This window comes from Camelus bactrianus, chromosome 3 (genome assembly GCF_048773025.1).
Source record: "Camelus bactrianus isolate YW-2024 breed Bactrian camel chromosome 3, ASM4877302v1, whole genome shotgun sequence".
Taxonomy (NCBI): domain Eukaryota; kingdom Metazoa; phylum Chordata; class Mammalia; order Artiodactyla; family Camelidae; genus Camelus; species Camelus bactrianus.
The window spans coordinates 27,860,156-27,878,172 of NC_133541.1; the positions used below are offsets into that span (position 1 = coordinate 27,860,156).

The following is an 18,017-nucleotide window of genomic DNA, read 5'->3' on the forward strand; positions in this document are numbered from 1 at the left end:
AACTCCATTCAGGGTCTCTTTCTTCCAAGGAAGCCTTGTGTATTACACCCAAACTACCCTCACTTACATGTGCATGTGCTTTGATTTTTTTTTAATTATGTATTTTCTATTTATGGTATACACGGCAAAGGTGGATATGTATAAAATATGCATTTTGGTTCATCAATTCTAAACTTCTATTTGAGTCCTAAGAGGACTCTTAATTAAACCTATATACTATACTCTTCACTTACAAGCAGTGATTCTTACCCCAAGAGTGTATCTGAATCCCCTAGGAAGGTTTTTCAAATGATAAATTGGAAATTCTCGCATTCACTCTTGCATCTTTAGAGTGATATACCCGAATCTCAGAGGTGGAATGGGGAGAGAACAGGGGAGTAACAGGGGAATGTAGTTTCAAAATTCTTTCCAGAGGATTCTGAAATAGGCTAGCCCTCACCCAATAGATTATTACTGCCTTAGAGGTATAGGATTAACTCCATTTCAGGCAAAGCCATTCTAGTGATAATTTTTACCTTCCCTTTCCATTCTGTAATGGCTATTGGGTAACATGTCGTCCACAACATGTACACTGTACTCCATCATGTTCCTTCCTGGATTTATAGAATATGGCAGATGGAAGTCTGTCTGTTTAGCAGAGCCCCCAGGGTGTCGTAAGGTGCTCCTGCTAGCTACAAAAACTGCCCGGTTAGCTAAACTGTTTAATTCAGATTAATGTTTTCTTACTGTTTGAAGGTTGTGAGGATATGTAACCTTTTTTCCCCCCCAAGACTAAAAGCAAAAAGGTGAGTCTTAAAAAGTTCTTCAAGTATAAGCAGGTCTCTAATCCAGCCAGTTGTGGATTAGTGCACCTGCCAAAAGTTGGGCTTCAGAGGAAGGGTCGCTGGGGAGAGAATGGGGGTTTTTACTGGACTCTCCACTCACCTCACTTGCATCTGATACTGATTCCTTACTGGACCCGAGGGGTTGAGGCAGGTCTCAGCTGTGGACACTGGGGAGAAAGAACAGCAAGACGTTACTTATATGAGTTTTGGCTTTCATTATGGTCAGGAATTAGTAGCCCTATAGAAATATTTTTTAAAAAGTGATTCTTTAAAGAATATTCATTATTCTCTAAATGGCTTGGAAAAGCTGTACTCCCCAGCAAAGTGAAGACTGATAGCCACAGATAGAGTTACACTGGAGGGAAGGGAAGCACATGGTTCACTCTCATTAATGTTAATGGATGGTTTCACCCACACACTAGTGGGAAAAAGAATCTGTTATGAATTGAACTGCTTTCAGTCTGGATGGTTGTTAAATTAATATCTTCTTAAGAAGTCAGGTTATGCTCAAGTATACCCCTGGGAAACTACCATCTGCTCTAAAGTCACTCTTTAGAGTAGATTCTCCAGGGTTCTTTCCAGCCTACAGATGCTACAGCAATCTGGAAAGTAATTTCTAGAAGGCCAATTCATTATCATGTGTCTTTCTACTATTCTCCCAACTGCTGCTTTCAAGCTCCCCAGTTAAAAAAGTACAACATGTTACGTGCATCTCTTTCCCTCCTTCCTTCCCTTCTTCCTCCTTCCTTTCTCCTTCCCTCCCCACCTCTCTCCCTTTCTTCCTTCTTATAGTTATACACTAAGTTTAGCAAACTCTGAACTTGGAATTGGTTCTTTTTGGTAAATTTATTTTCTGTCTTTTTTTTCCTCTTTTATTCCTGTATCAGGTGATGATACATTAAAATTATGGGATATCCGACAGTTTAATAAGCCACTCTTTTCAGCCTCGGGTCTTCCCACCATGTTCCCAATGTAAGTAGCATATTTTTAATATTTGATAAGCATAAGAGAATGGAAAAGTAATTTCCTTATCTTCATGTTAATTTGTATTATATGTCTTAGATCTTCTAGAAAAGGGACTTGAAGAGTGAAATAGGTTTTTTAAAAGATGCATTTTATTTTTCCTTTCTTTGTACATTCTTCAGAATTAAAATTTTATTGTTGATGTTGAAATGGTGTGTGTTCATGGGTTTGTGTGTGTATATTGTATGCACACACAGGTCTTGTGGGAGTAAAAATACTTAAAGGATTGAACTGTTCTTTTAAGTGTATAAATGACAAGGTGGGCCTACATATTTGTTGTCTTTTAAAATTTGAATCTTCATACCATAAAAGCAATTTTTCATAGTTACTGAATATTATTATATGTCGTTTTCTTTTTTTTTAAACCATCATTCCAGTCAATAATTCGGTAACTTTCACCTACTGAAACTGTCTCGCTCTAAGTCACTGAACCCTATTATCCATTCTACTAAGTTGATAACCGAAGCTTTAAAGATTTTTCTGAGGCAGCTTACGTTGGGATTTGACCTCTGAGCTGTACAGTTAGTGCCTAAGCAAAATTTTCTATTTTGGTAGAAATAAAATTTCACATCTGTGTTAAATCATGACCAACAAGGAAAGCATGAAGGTAATGGAAGCATCAGATGGAGGAAGCTGTGTAATATCAGAGCACTAACTCTAACATGGTCTGCTGCCCATGGCATTTATCTGTTAAAACAAACAGATGGACAAACAAACATGAATTTATAGGTGATGAGAATTTTTTGAGCTGTTATGCCTGCTGCAAGTAATGCTAATGACATAACGTCTTTGGGTATGTCTTAGATTATTCACAATCAGGTGGCCAGACCTCTAATCACAAGAGCTGCTGAATCATAGCCATCAATTAGGCTCCAGCGGTGCAGCCTGCTCCTCATTTCATGGTCCTTGACTTGACAAAACTCAAATTACTTGAGAGGTGGTGCTGGTAAAAAACAGTTCCAAAACTGGTCAAAATAATCACTGCTTAGACATTAGTCATACAATGTCTATTTGTGTATAGACACTGTCAATGTCTGTATTGAGTTTTTCCCACACTCTATTTGCATTAAAGGATATTATAATCTATGAAATTAGAGCATAGATTCTGTAATCAGACTATTCAAGTTCTAATCCCAGCTGCACCACTTACTTTTGTGATCTTGAGCAAGGTTTATTTCACCTCTCTCTGCCTCAGTTTCCTCATCAGTAAAATGGGAATAATAGTATCTACTTCATAGAATTATTAAGTGAATTAATGTAAGTGCCTGACTTATTATAAGCCCTATATGAGAGTTCTGTCTTATTACAATGATGTTGCTCTATTTTATTTAACTCACTCATTATCGCTGCACTGTTGTGGGGTCATAAGCCTGTATTTATAAACTCTTTTTGTCTGTAGGACTGACTGTTGTTTCAGTCCAGATGATAAACTGATTGTCACCGGTACATCTGTTCAAAGGGGATGTGGCAGCGGCAAACTTGTTTTCTTTGAGCGCAGGACTTTCCAAAGGGTATATGAAATAGACATCACAGATGCGGTATGTATATTCTTTTCTTCCAGTCTTGAGAATGAAGTCAAGTTTGCCTCTTAGCCGTCTTTGTTTTGGTTTTGGCTTTTAAACAGAGCGTAAGCCCTTGCCCTTACAGTGCAGTAGTAGCTGCTTTTTTCTCCAACACAGGAATTATTAGTACATTGCAGACTGGCTTAACTACCTTCCTCTCTCCCCTGACCCAATATTTCCTGTGGGCCCACACTTTAGTCAGAATTTCAGCTGGGCCTGGGATGTTTACCCCCTCTGCCAACCAATTTGAGGAGAGGAGAAACTGATCGTCATGTAGAACACAGAAAGGAACTTGCCACAATGTGCTTGTTTGTGAGGATTCAGGGATTATGGGCAGAAGTGAAACATTATGCCCTGAGAATGTGATGAAGTGTATGTATCATTGTTTGAAAACTTTGACAGAGTCCTCCCTGTCAGAGTTGTCACTTGAAGTAAGACTCAGTGGGGAGGGTAGAGCTCGATGGTAGAGCACATGCTTAGCATGTGTGAGGTCCTGGGTTCAATCCCCAGTACTTTTCATTAAAAATAAAAAAAGTAAGACTTAGCTTCCATTGAACTTAATTTCTATTTAGTTATTGGAAGTTTAAAACATTTCAGATTTAACTTAAATACATCCAAAAAAAAAAAAAGCCCTTTAGTTTTCTTTACAAATTTATGTAAGCACTAAAATACCAGCATGTATGCATGCATGCATTCATTAATTCATGTCCCAAGATTGGAGCCATATATAATACAATAATAGTGAAGATTCCCAGAGGAAAATCTGAGATCCTTTAAAGTCGTTCAAAGTATGTATTATTATTTAGATACTGAAGCAAATCATTGTTATTTTCTGAGTATGAAACAGGCCATTTAATGTCAGTGCAAATTTTCTTTGGCGCGTTGTCAAATCCTTTAGTAACACCCTATATCTTAAACAGTGCTCTTATGTAGGTTTCTCCAATTGTTTCAGCTCTTTGTGAACAGTTGAGACATATTATGTACTTAAATGATTCAGACAATTGAACAACTCTTTTTTAATCACCAGCAAAAAGCTCCTGTCTCTAATATTCTAGTATTACAATGGAGTCTTAATTTGTAGGCCTTAAATTTAAAACCATGGTATAGTTAGAGGCAGTGAACTAACAATGAGACTAATTCTAGATGAGTCCTTAAGTTTTACAGATTCTAATCTCATGACATAATTTGAAATGTACCAGCACTAATAATACTTTTTTAGGGTGCATCCAGGAGCCAACTAAAACACCAGAATCAAAGAAAAACACTCTTGACTTTCTCAACTTTAATCTCAAAAAATAAAATTATTGTTTTAGTTGGTTGTTCCAGAAGTAAGCTGTGTTTTGTTATGCCTCTCAGTGACTATACATCTCAGTGTTATTCATGGTGTTGTGTTTTTAAATTATAATTTAAACTGAAATGTAAATAAATTAAGGGGTGTAGAATTATGGTTGCAGTCTTAAAAATATGCTGGATTTCTTACTTGTGCGGAACACGCTGTTTGTTGTGTTGTTCTAAATTGCTTTCCTAGCTACATCTTTTTCTCAGTAGCACTTACCACCACCTTGTCTATTATATATTTGCTTGTTTTTGTCTGTCTTCTTCCACCAGGATGTAAGCCCATGAGGGCAGAAACTTTATTTTATTCACTGCGATATCCTTGATGCTTAAAACTGTGCCTGGCATGTAGATGGCGCTTGTTTATTGACTGCGTGAATGTATACTTGGGAAGTGCCAGTAATGCATATTGTAGAGCACAGATGTGTCTTGGGAGAGTGAGGCAGGAGAGAAGTATCTAGAAATGGAAAGGTAAACTGACCTTGTATACCATAATAATAAGATGACTTTATTTTGTGGCCTTTTAAGCAGAGGAATGAGACATTCAGATCTAGGTTTTAGAAGTTAATTTTTACTGAGGTATGGAGGTTAGATTTACAGGATGTGGCATTCATTTGTATATGAAGGCTGAGGTTTATATTTAGGAGACTGGGTCAGTGTTCCCTAAGATTAAAACAAAGAAGAAAGCAGGTTTTAGAAGAAAGATAGTTCTGTTGTTGATATGTTGAACTTGAAGTACCTTTAGGACCTCTGCGTGGAGATGCTCAGAAGGCAGATGGGGAGATGAGTTTGGTGCTCAGAAGAAAGAAGGCACAATTTGGGGAGAAGTACTAATAGTGTATGGTTGAAATGTTGGTTGCTGGCTAGTTTGGTCACGGCAAAGGCATAAAGGATAGAGAAAGATGAACCCTAGGAAACTGGAGCATTTAAGGGATGAGCAAGTGATGAGAAGCAAACAAGGGAGTGAGGACATTAAGTAGACAGAATATACCATGTATTGAATTATCTTAGAAAAGTCAGGAAACAGACTTTGAGACCCATTTTAATTAATGGATGAAGAGGGAACTTCAAATAGGGACAAACCCCACACCTTAATGTGGCCTTTTAAATCATTGATTGAGGATTTGTTTGTCTTTTTTTGGTTGTTAACATCAGACAGCATTGCTTTCTGTTTATATTGTAGAATGGTATGCTAAAGGGACTTTAAACTGCCCCTTTGATCTCTTTTCTCAAGTTTTAAGTCTTCTTGGAATGTAAGAAAATAAACAAACTCATTCTTTGGAATGGATGAAGAGGGTGGACACTTTACTAGAAAGGCCAATAACACCTCTTTTATTTATTTGTGTTTTGTCATTAAAAGCCATGATGTCATTTCTTTTGGAAATACCACACTCTGCTATAATGAGTTTTAATTTGATAAAAAGCAGCATCTCATATTCTTAACAGCAACATTTAGTTGTTTGCTTATTTGACCAGGCAGGCCAAGGTGGCTTTATGTCTATCCTACATGTCTCCATTTTCTTCAGTAAAGTATGACTGATTATATTTTTTTCTCATTCCTTTTTCTGAAACCAAATAAACTCCTAGATAGTTATATTCTGGAATGCCTAGGTCAACATATGTAGGGAGCCAAACATTGTTTTCTGTTAGGAGGTGTTAACAATCTATAAAATTAATTTCCTAATAACTAAAAACTATCCTCCAATCTTCACAATAAATGGCTATTAAATTTACAACAATTACATTTTCCATATTTATTTTTGAAACAAACTTTAAAAGATGGTTTTAATTACACACTCTGCATTGTCATATGCTTTGAAAAATTGTCTTTCTCTATTCAATGTAGAGATTCTCAACATTCTTCACTAGATGACAAATGTTTCTTTAACATTTACTATTTTTACTATGTGATGTTTGTACACATTTTATAATTTTGCTAAAATTATTTTTAGATGTTTCCTTTATAGTCCAATTTTGTTTCAAGTTAAAAAAATGCATATCCTCATTTATCATCTATTTCTTTGTGATTTGAGTAATGTGCTTAGCCTCTTTTCTAAGATAAATTCCAGAGTGTGACTTGAATTTTGAATTTACAAGCTCACTTTTATTTTTGTATGAGATGGGACCCTAGACTTTTTATATATTGTGTAAAAGGTTTCTATTATTCTGTTTTATGTGAGAAAAACACAGGAGAGAAAGAATGGACAAAATGTAATTTGGAGATTGCATATGAATATTTTAAGGAATAATTATGTTTAGAAGAAACAGAGAAATGTTTAAACCTTTACAAAGTTCCAGTTATTTTGGTAAATGCTCTGAAATAACATTTTAAACTATTAATAGCTTAGTGATTTTTTTCACCAAACTATAATTTGTTGAAAAATGACTAATAGAATTTCCTTTTTCACTAATATAAATCAAGGGACATGGTTTATGCATTTGTACTAGCATATTACCATTTATACTCTCTAACCCAAGCATAGTGAAATAAAGTTGTTTTGACCTGGTATTATTTAAGATGATGGCCTCTTCACCTCAGTTGCTTTAAAAGAGTAATTTAAAAGAGATAACAGACATTCCCTTGGGCAAAGAAAAAAAGTGGAAGGGAAAAAAGTCAGAAATTTCACACCTGATCCTGACTTCTCTTCTGATTTGTTTGTTTGCTTGGGTACTTCTGTTTCTATAAACACTGACTGAACAAAAGTGAGGTCGAAAGAGAAAAAAGCGAAACCTTTATTTTTAAAACATAGCTATAGCATTTAGCACAACTGATCTAGCATTTGGCCACTGATGGGAAGGGAAAGAAAATTTGCTGTAGCATTTTCAACTAGACTGCCTTAGGCATTTCAAAGTTGATTGAGAATCCTAGTACCAACATAAGAAAGATAAGTACAACTCTTTCGAAAAGGAAAAAAAAGATTCATTTGCGATTATCTAAAGCATATTTGATTATCTCTAGGAACATTTTTTTTAACCATTGAAGAGAATAGATAGCAGAGAACAAGGATTTTCTTAGATTTTTGTTTCTTTCTACCGCTACTTGTTCTCTGGAATATTCCTTCCCTATGAGGTATGAAATTGGGATTATGCACACCTCATTTATGTTCTTTCAGAAAGAAAACTCAAGAGTGTCAAATATTAGTGTTTTCTATCAGTTTGAAAAATTGTTATTAATTTTTTCACAGAACCAACCCTATAGTTACAGAAAGTATTTATATTCTGGATTTGCCTTCCCAGAACTTTATCAGTTATTTTCATCTTTGTCAAATGGAGGAAAGTAAATTATAAATAATGACTTTTCTATTTCTTTTTAATATTAATTCTGGCCTTTCCTTATAAGAGAGAGAAAATTTGAAGTTTTTCTACCAAATTTATCTATCTACCTGTCTGTCTATCTGTCTGTCTGTCTGTCTGTCTATCTATCTATCTATCTATCTATCTATCTATCTATCTATCTATCTCTATCTATTTATCTACTTACTACCTAACTACCTACAGGCTGTATCTTTGCCCCTTATTATCATAAGTATTGGTTGAAAAGTATATAATTATTGTTAAAATTATGTTAAGTTACAGTTTGTATATTTACCAAAAGGAGGGGAAAGTTTGTTATTTCAGACCTATTTGTCCAATTCCAGAGATAGCCTACTTCATATACTGAGGAGAAGGTAAGGTCCATATTATGTAACAAAAAGAGAGAGATTTCTTAAAAAAAAAAAAAGCAAAAATTTCCATTAAAATACCAACTTTGTTTCCTTCTTTATTTAATTAGGTGAAGTTCTGAAGAGAACTTGAGTTCACATTAGTTTTCCTCACCTTGTAAGATCTAATTCTTGATATATACATACATTCTTCATATATATATTTTAGTGAGGACTACATCAGATTAGCTTTTTGTATTTTAATTGAGTTTTTCTGATTATAAAAGTAGTACATATTAAATCTAAAAAACTAACAAGAGATCATTGAGAAATTAAATATCATATCTTATCACATCACCCATAGATTATTCCCAGATACTTAAATTAATGAATTTTGATGTCCAAAAAAGTTGCTTATGTGTTAACATATAAAATGACATATAACATATAAAATGAAAGGATTACCACTTGCGTTTCACATAAAAAGTTTTTGTGTTCTTACTAGGAGGGAATATGAATATTTTAAATCCAAACAGATTGAAAAAGAATAAATGGCTATAATGGGGCCATGAAATAATAGATCCTTCATGAATCTAGCTGTTTATCTTAATTTATAAGTGTAAAGGACGTGCTGAGTCTTCAGACACACAGTCATTTCCCCCATTATTTTTACATGTGAAGGAGAGCAGAAAGGTCATTCAAATTAATGGCTATTCCAGGGGTCCTCAGAATTGGCTTTGGAATGTATCTTTGTTTTCATATTTGAATACAGATATAACTAATCTGGGAAATTGCTTCAAACTTAATGAATTAAAGAAGCTGTGCCTGTGAAAGCTTCTCTCTGAATATGCTGAGGAACTCATCTGTTCTTCCATTCTGTACTGGAAATAGGCTAATGATCTGTCCCACTCATATAAAGTCCCAGCTCAAGCCGAAGTGCACCTCTTTAAAAGTTTTCTAGAAATGAAGGGGTCCAGCAGTGTCTTTGCCCAGTCAGGATCACGTAAGAAATAGTACACAGAGGGAACTTGAGCTATTGTCAGTGCAAATGCCAACTGAAAATAAACTTGAAAAAAAGACTATATTTGGCATTTATCTGTTTTCTAAAATACAGTGAAACCTTTTTAATGTGAAGCACAAGGGGATGGAAAAAAATGGGCTTTGAGTTAACTAGCTTTCCATTATGTGATTTTTATTAAATAGCAATCAGGCAGCTGGCTGGCAAGGAAATAGCAGTTGCTTTGAATTATGTATTATTTTGAATAAAACAGTATCAGCTTAATGATATTTTATTGTGATTCACTTTCTTAGGAGGATTAAACAGTATAGATTCTTGATGGATCCTGATTAACATGCTTGTATTTAATAAAATCTGTCAGTTTTCCCACCGCCAAATGATAAGACAATAGACTCAACATAGGTTTATGGAGCGTTTGCTAGTTGAGAACAGAAAGACACGGTAAGTGAGCTCTGGGTGTTTCCTGGTCTTCTGAGATATATGAGTATGTGATAGGAAACTTGGGAGTAAGTAGAAGATGCTGGAGTTTTAGTGTAAATTTGCCAACACAGCAGTCACATGGTTCTTTTTCTAGCACTGCCTTTCCCCACGGTCATGAGCTAACTTTCAGCATGGTTATTTTACTGTCAAGAAGCACAGTGATCAGTCACTGCTACTTTCTGTAGGAGTATTTTCTTTAATACAAACAGAGATGCTATTGGGCTATGATGAAAAACAATATTGCATTTTTACTGCTTTTGTGATTTAACTTACTAAACCTTTTTTGGGGATTTCCTAAAGCCAGCAGCATGCAAATCAGAGTTCAATTTAAACAGTAACTGGAACTCGGCTGGAGTCTCTAGTAAGTCAGCCTCAGTGTCCAGGGTGGGGCTGGTAAGACCTAATTAAATTAATTCTTGATTCTCATTGCACCTAAAGGTATCATGCTATGGATGTTCCAGGACAGTAGTTCTCAGGATTTAAGAGTACAGTTGCGTGTTCATCTGTAGACACATGAGAGTAAAGAGGAAAGAAACCACTGATTTCATGATGGTTTAACTGTTAATATCTACCTTATCAAGTCTTAAAATGTTTTACCTAGGGAAAAGGAAAGGAATTAGTTTAGTGCTGATTTTCTTTTATTACTTTTAAAAGTGTACAGTTCTGTAATTTTTTAAAACTTGTTTAGATTCCTGTAGTCACTATCAATACAACAGGGTCAGAACAGTTCCATCACTCCCCAAAATCTCCTTTGTGCTCTCTCTCTATGGTCACACTCTCACCCACTTCCTTGCCTTCCATTTCTAATCCCTGATATTCACTGATGTGTTCTGCATCACTATAGTGTTGGCTTTTCAAGAATATCATATAAATGGTCTCATACAGTGTGTAACCTTTTAAGATCAATTTCTTTCAGCAGAATCCTTTGAGATTCATACAGGTTTGTTATGCATATCAATAATTTGTTACATTTTATGGCTGTGTAGTATTCCACTATATGGGTCTAGCACAATTTGTTTATCTATTAAAGGACATTTGATTGTTTTTAATTTTTGGAGATTATGGATAGAGCTGCTGTAGTAATTCATATATAGGTTTTGTTTGAATATAAGTTTTTATTTCTCTAGGGTAAATGCCTAAGAGTAGGCTTGCTGAGTCATGGGCTGAGTGTATATTTTTATAAGAAACTGCCAAGCCATTCTTCAGATTAATAATACCATTTTGCATTCCCATCAGTGTGTGAGTGTTTTTACTTGCTCTACATCCTCACCAACACTTTGTATTGTTAACATTTTTAATTTTATACATTCTGATAGGCATGTGAAGTGGTAGTTCATCACGGTTACAATTTGCATTTTCCTGATGGCTGATGATGTTGAGTATCTTCATGTGTTCATTTTTATATTTTGTTTGGTGAAGTGCCTGTTTAAGTTGTTTGCCCAGTTTTAAATAAGGTTGTTTTCTCACTGTTAATTTTGAGAGTCTTTTATATGCTCTAGATGCCAAGTTCTTTTTAGGATATGTGACTTATAAAAATTTTATCCCAATCTGTTCCTTGTTTTTTCTACCCCCCTTAACAAGGTCTTTTACAAAGCAAAGTACTTTAATTTTGAGAAAGTCTAATTTATCAGTTTTTTTCTTTTATAGAATGTAGTTTTAGTGTCATATCTAAAAACTTCTTAACTGACCCCCAGTCACACAGATATTCTTCTCTGTTTTCTTCTAGAAGTTTTATGTGATTTATTTTGAGTGCATGGTTTATTTCGAGCTAATTTTTGTATAATAGAGTAAGATATAGGTTGAGGCAAGGCCAGGACTAGGGTCAGGCACAAGTACAAAATTTAAGGAGGCCCAAAAAACTCAGTAATCAAGATAAATTAACATTTTAATGCAACATTATAAAAAATAAAAATTAATGCAAAAAATTCATAATGAATAAAATTCCTATACTTAAGAAGAAATGAGATCGGTAACAGTGCTATACCAAGCCATACTGAAGCCTGAGGCCAAAGGAAATCTCAGTTAGATTGATGCTGTCTTTATTTAAAACTTTGATTATTTTGTTACTAACAGGTTGTTTTTGGTGAGAGGAGGGAGAGGTCTGAGTACCAGAATTGGGGAAATAGTAAACTCACCTCTGCTTCAGTGATACTTTCTTTGAATTCTGGACTGCTTGCTTTTCAGAATCCTCAAATTTAGGTTTTATAACTGCATTCAGAGGGAGAGACTGAATGGAATGTGATCCCTCTGTCTCACACGGAACTGGGAGATTTTTTAATCAAAAAAATTGTAACAGTGATGGAAAACACTATATGAAATAAATAATGAAATAGTATAAATTGCAGCAGATGTCCCTAAGAGGAAGCTTCTAAGATGGCTGCACATTTGTAGGGACATTCATATTGTGGGAAATACAGTAATGGCCTTGATCCTAGTGTGAGTCACCTCTCTTACTCTGGTGATGTGTTCCCTTGGCATAACTATGCCACAGGCAGAGTTGCTGGCTTTTTCTTTATTAGCTGCCATCTGGCATCAGGAGCACTTTGCTCAGTGTCTCAATATTACTTTCCAAGAGTCCACCTTCTTGCCCACCTGAGAACTATGGCTCAACTATCCTAATATGAAAAGTAAACTTTTAACAGAAGATTTTATAGTCTCCCTAAAGAGTTCATTTCTGTTTATGAAATCCCTTACCATCAAATCTTTTTTTTCCCCTTTTCTTTTAGCCTCACATTCTCATGCTTAGAGCCCACATCCTTTACTCTAGTCCTCAAGGAATTGGAGAACAGCTGGTCAACATCCTCTATTTCCTTGAAGATTATAAAGTTACTGTGCTGTCTTATCTTGTCTAAGCAAACCAGACTTAGTTGTTGTTGTTTTAACATTTCCTTGTGGGTCACATTTTCTCAGCACTTCAGTTATCATTGACACAGTCTTGTCAGTCATTTCTATATTCTCCAGTGACCAAATTGAAGTAAGGGTCTCCTCATTGCCATGTGGGTGGTAAGGGCATTGTTCCTAAAGGCCAGCACAATGTATGTCATAGTAGGTGTTTGATAAAAATGTATTTGTTAATTTTGCTTTACCTTTTGATATATTTTATTCTAGTATATTCTTATTGGGACTTACTATAATGGCCTATTTCATACCATCCTCTCTTATTTTTCTTTTTTGTTAATGCTTCTCTAATTAATTTGGAATTTCAGAGCATAAATATGTTTTCTTTTAGATTTGATGAAAGAAGTACAGATTTTAATTGTCTGCATCTTTAAAACTTGAGATGATCCTTTTTCAGACTTACTAAAAATAGCTGTGTTTGAGTTCAGTGGAGGAAACAAATTTACTGCAGATGCTTAAAGTACTGGTAATTTAAAACTCTAATGAATATAATTTGTTTTGGTGGTTATACTGTTAATGAATATGATCTGTTTCCTGGATCTATTTTGTAAAATACACTGTGCTTGAAGTAAATATTATTAGTTGGAATTTGTCACTATATTTTATCAAAAGTGTAATCATTATTCTTCCTTAGAAGACAAATTCTGATGTGCTTATTATTTTATTTCGTCCTCATTTTCAGTCTCTTTAAAGAAAACAATTTATGAATTTAGCCAGTAGACCCTTAATTCAGGTGTAGTTATTTTGATTCTCTATTCAACATTCTCTTCTTTGAGGTAATGTTTACTGTAGGAATCAGTATTTGAAATCACTATTTCAAAACCAATGGTGAGATGTCTTTTCCTATAAATATCTATTTGAGTAATCTCGTTTTGGGAGTTACAGTGAGATGAAGAGCCTATCACATACTGCTTCAGGTTTTATAAATCATCGAAGGCAGATGAATGAGGATTAAAAGGAGGGCTTGTCCAGTTTAATAGTTTATTCAAAAAAAGTAGTTTATTCATGTTTCTAGTGTCATTTAACCTGCAACATGCAGTGTTAAGAGGCATCTACTACTTACTTGGTGTCAGCAGTTTCAAGGAAATGTTTTGTTTACTGTTTTGCTTCTATTTCTAGTCCTTCAAAAGAGTAGAAACAGTCAATGTTTCCCTTTTGATTAATTAGAACCTTTTTTTCCTTTTCTACACAAGAGTTTGGTGTTTTATTTAATTGGTATTTAAATATATCTGTACTTCCTTGTATAGACATAATTGCCATGAGTGGTGAAACTGGATGAAGAATTGGGCATTAGATAATACAACCCTGAAGGAGATACATACTTGACTCTATAAAATATCAAAAAAGTACTTGATTTTGTAGGTATTTAAATGTGTTCAAAACGACACACTATTCTTTGTATAATGTATAAACATACAGTACAGTAGTGGCTGGTGCTGCATCGTCTCACCTCAGCACCCTATTACATCCCATTGGTAGAAGACCAAGTGAAGGACTTTGTTTTGTAGGATTTTCTTTGACAGTTTCTCCTGTCCCAACCAGAACTTGATGAACGATCTTTGGTAACAAGTTTTCCAGGTGTTCTGTTGGAATTCTAGCCAAACTTTCACAATTATATATAGTGTGGGGAAGAAAAAGTTCTATAATTAACACATGTCCCAGGATAGTGTTCCTTTTTTGGAGTGATAGATAATGCTATGTCTTGTAGGACGAAGGGTTATGAGACCCCCAAAGGGCTAAATACAAGAGTATGATTTGTAAGACATCTTTACATATACTGTATTAAGACAAATAGTGCCTTACACTCCTGTATAGTTTATCTTCGAAGATTGAGCTTTTCCTATATATATATTTTTTTGTTTTACATACTTGATGATTTCTGAGATCTGATCATAATTTATTTCTTATCCAGTAGTTAGGGATTTAAAAGTTTTATCCATTTGTGCTTTGTTCATTCATATAAGGGAGAGATTTATGGTCATGCTCTTTATGCCTATCTCTGTTGCACTATGGATAAATGAAGAAGGGAAAGGGCTCTGAGTCTGTACAGATATGATTGAGAGAGATGGCTTCAGTAGTGCTTTCTAAGCTTTTTCACAACCTGGTCCTCATTATAGACGATAGTATATGATATAACAGAGAAGGCTACTGTTTGCTAGAACTGACTTGCATGAAGTTCCAGTGCCCCAGGCCCCTCTCAAGCCTGAGGGGCTCTATATCCTGGCATACTTGATCCATCCTCTGCCCACCAGTAGGAAGTTCTACTTGAATTCTGGGAGCCTGCCTCCAGTGAGAGCTGCTTCTAAGGGATCACTGTGGTTCGGGGCCTCTGGGGTATTTGCCTTTCATGACCCACCACTGATGTCGCTCACTGACGTGGACCCCAGCATCCAGCCTCCTGTTTGTTTCCTGCTGCCAGACTGTTGTTAATAAGAATAATTACCAGATTTTCTTCAGTCATTATTTGTGCTTTCTTTGCCTTTGTAAATTCTTCTCAAATAGCAGGTTGGAGCAAACTAACATTTAGTGTTTTGAATTAGATGAAGAAAATTGTATTTAATTTTCTTACCCAAGAGACCTTCCATTTTCTCTTGAGAACTTTTTCTCGTGATGAAATTCTTTAGGCAAGTTCATTATCAGATACAGATGTGATTTCATTTTGTGCCAAGGACAATTACCAGGTTCCAGATTTTTGCTGCTTTAGCAGTTACCTTAATTTGAAAGCAGAGGCTGTAAATAAACTGATTTTAATAAATGCATTTTCCATGTGTTTGATGGGACATAATTTGATAACTGGATGCCAGTTTTTAAAAAAGTATGATCTGTGCATCTGTACCAAATATTTATGGAGGTATAGAGCAACACTTTTCCTTGTTTGGTTTTTCTGCGGCAACCCCTGCATTTATAAAGGTGCCATGGCGCTTGTTCCTTTCACTATTGGGCTTCTAGCTGACTTATCAGAAACAGAATTATTTGGGGCAGGGAAGAAGGAAGATTGAGATTTCCAGCAAAAAGTGACAATTGCTACAGTCTGGCCCTGTGGGAGAACGTCCTTAGAGTTGGAGGAATGTGGAGGAGGGAAAAAGGATAGGTGAGTGCTCACTTAGAAGAGCAGAGAAAATGCCTTTAATTGTTTTTATTTAAGGGATGTCTCCACGGAGATCAGGTGGGTGTTGAGGAGTCTTATCTATTGTAGACTAAGGCCTACTCATCAGGTTTGCATCCTGAACATTAGAGGAACGAGACTAAGCCCGATGGCCCATGCCTGCTGCAAAACAGTCCAGGTGTGGGAAAAGCAAGGCAATGGGAGGACAGGACAAATAGCCTGGAAAAGTTCAAAGAATTCCTGTCTTACTCTTCTACCTCCCTGGCTCAGTATCTTAATGTGGAAAGCAGTTTTTCTTTCTCTGTGAAATAAAACTTGGGCTTGTGGAAATCTGAAGAAAATTCCCCTCCAGTAACCTTTCCATTTTCATCTGCCTTCTTTTTTATTTGTTTTGGACTCACATCTTGATCTGAGTTTTTAGCCTTGGGCATCAGTATACACACAGCCTTTCAAATGCAGTGGGTAGTCTGGAGGATGTCTGCAAAACTGTGTGACGCTCTCCTTCACAGACAGGTGTAAGGCTCCTTATTTGAAAATTCTGGAAAATACTTGTTCTCCCGAGGAATCACCGAGTTAGCTTATTCATTCTTGTACTATATGACAAAAACCAAACATGAAAAAACCAGATGGAGTTTCTTTTACAGTGTGGGTCAGCAGCTGGGAAGGATCAGGAAATGGTGTTTCATCATAATCATGTTTAAGATATAAAATTATGAAGGATGTTGGGCTTCTTTTAGCTTGTAAAGTAGAATAAGGGTAGTGTTTGGATATGTGCATTACAGACTCCTAAGATGTTACGCAGGCATTGATTTCTTTTATAGTAACATTTGTGAACTGGGTAGTGGTGGGCTTTTTCCTTTATGGTTTTAGTAATACCATCTGCTTTTTAATATAAACTTGCTAAGGTTTCTACTTCTGGGTTAGGTGAGTTTAGAAATGATTTTACATCTCCCACATCCCTTCCTCCCCAACTTCTAAAATAGGACTTCACATAATTAGGTAGTCTAAAGGAACAAGCATTGGAGTTGGAAAAGCCTCCTTGCCGATCCCTGCTCTTCTGTGTACAAGTTATGTGACCTTGGGAAAGTTACCCAGCCTCCTACAAGCCTCAGTTTCTTCTTGTGAAGTGGGTGTGAGATAACTAATCTTGTGGTATTGTTGAGAGGATTCAATTACTTTAATAACATGAAGTTCCAGATACCTAATAGTTTCCATGTCCTAAAATATAAATTCGTTTCTCTCATTGGTTTCCTTCTCCTCTCCTTATTTGCTTCCATGATTTCACTTAAAGTAAACAGATATACCACAGAAATAAATTACTTGGAATTTTTGGTGGCCTTTTTACTTTTGCTAAGGAGTAAATTCCAAATTCCTGTTTTGGAATCTTGACACTGTCTTTTGTACACATAGTGCTTTCTTCTTCCCTAACCCACCCTTCTCTTTTTCCTTTGGTCTCTGCAGAGAAGAAAGATCTCTGTGTTGAGCACATGAAAGTCTTGTAACGCCTTGTCATCTTGCTTATGATCTCCAACCCCCAGTTATTGACGCTCTGTGGCTGCTGCTAGAGCTACGTACTTGGGGGGCAGACTGTGGTTGCTCTGCACTGCCCGATTATCTAAAATGACAGTAGGCTTTGGTTTAGAAAACTAAACTTAGTTTTATGCTAAAATGGAGTTCACTTAGGCAGCTAGGGGAAGCCGACGCAGGTCCCTCATGCTTTGGTAAAATGAAGTAGATTAGTGTAAGAATAAAACACTTTATCAGTTTAAGTAAGCAAATCAGTATATTAAACTCTGCAGACTGACTGTGGAATCTATTTCTTTGCACCACAGTGGTCTTCTGTCATTTGAATCTCATAATATAATGAGAAGGCTTTCCCTTTGGTTCATGTAGACCTCATGTTATGACATTTTTCTCTGGTCCTTTGATTCAGACATGCTCTCTACCCTTCATTTGCTGTATCATCACTCAGTAAATCTGAATGTGGCAAGCCCCCAGCTACAGAAGTACCTCTTCAAGAACAGAGGATGGAGGAAGTCCTTGGTGGATGGTTGATTGAGTAAATGCACTCTTTCTAAGTAGTTACAGCTCATCTGTCTTCTGATGGTTCCTTGGGCTTCTTCTAGCAGG

At 35.7% G+C, this 18,017-nt stretch overlaps 1 protein-coding gene across 1 annotated transcript in view; it reads left to right on the forward strand.

Moving 5' to 3' along the window:
* WDR70 (WD repeat domain 70) overlaps positions 1 to 18,017 on the forward strand; it is a 233,651-nt gene that overhangs the window by 190,377 nt on the left and 25,257 nt on the right. The window contains exons 12-13 of the mRNA XM_074357233.1: positions 1,712 to 1,796; positions 3,247 to 3,385. Of these exons, the coding sequence (XP_074213334.1) occupies positions 1,712 to 1,796; positions 3,247 to 3,385 (224 nt within the window). The remainder of the gene's footprint in view (positions 1 to 1,711; positions 1,797 to 3,246; positions 3,386 to 18,017) is intronic.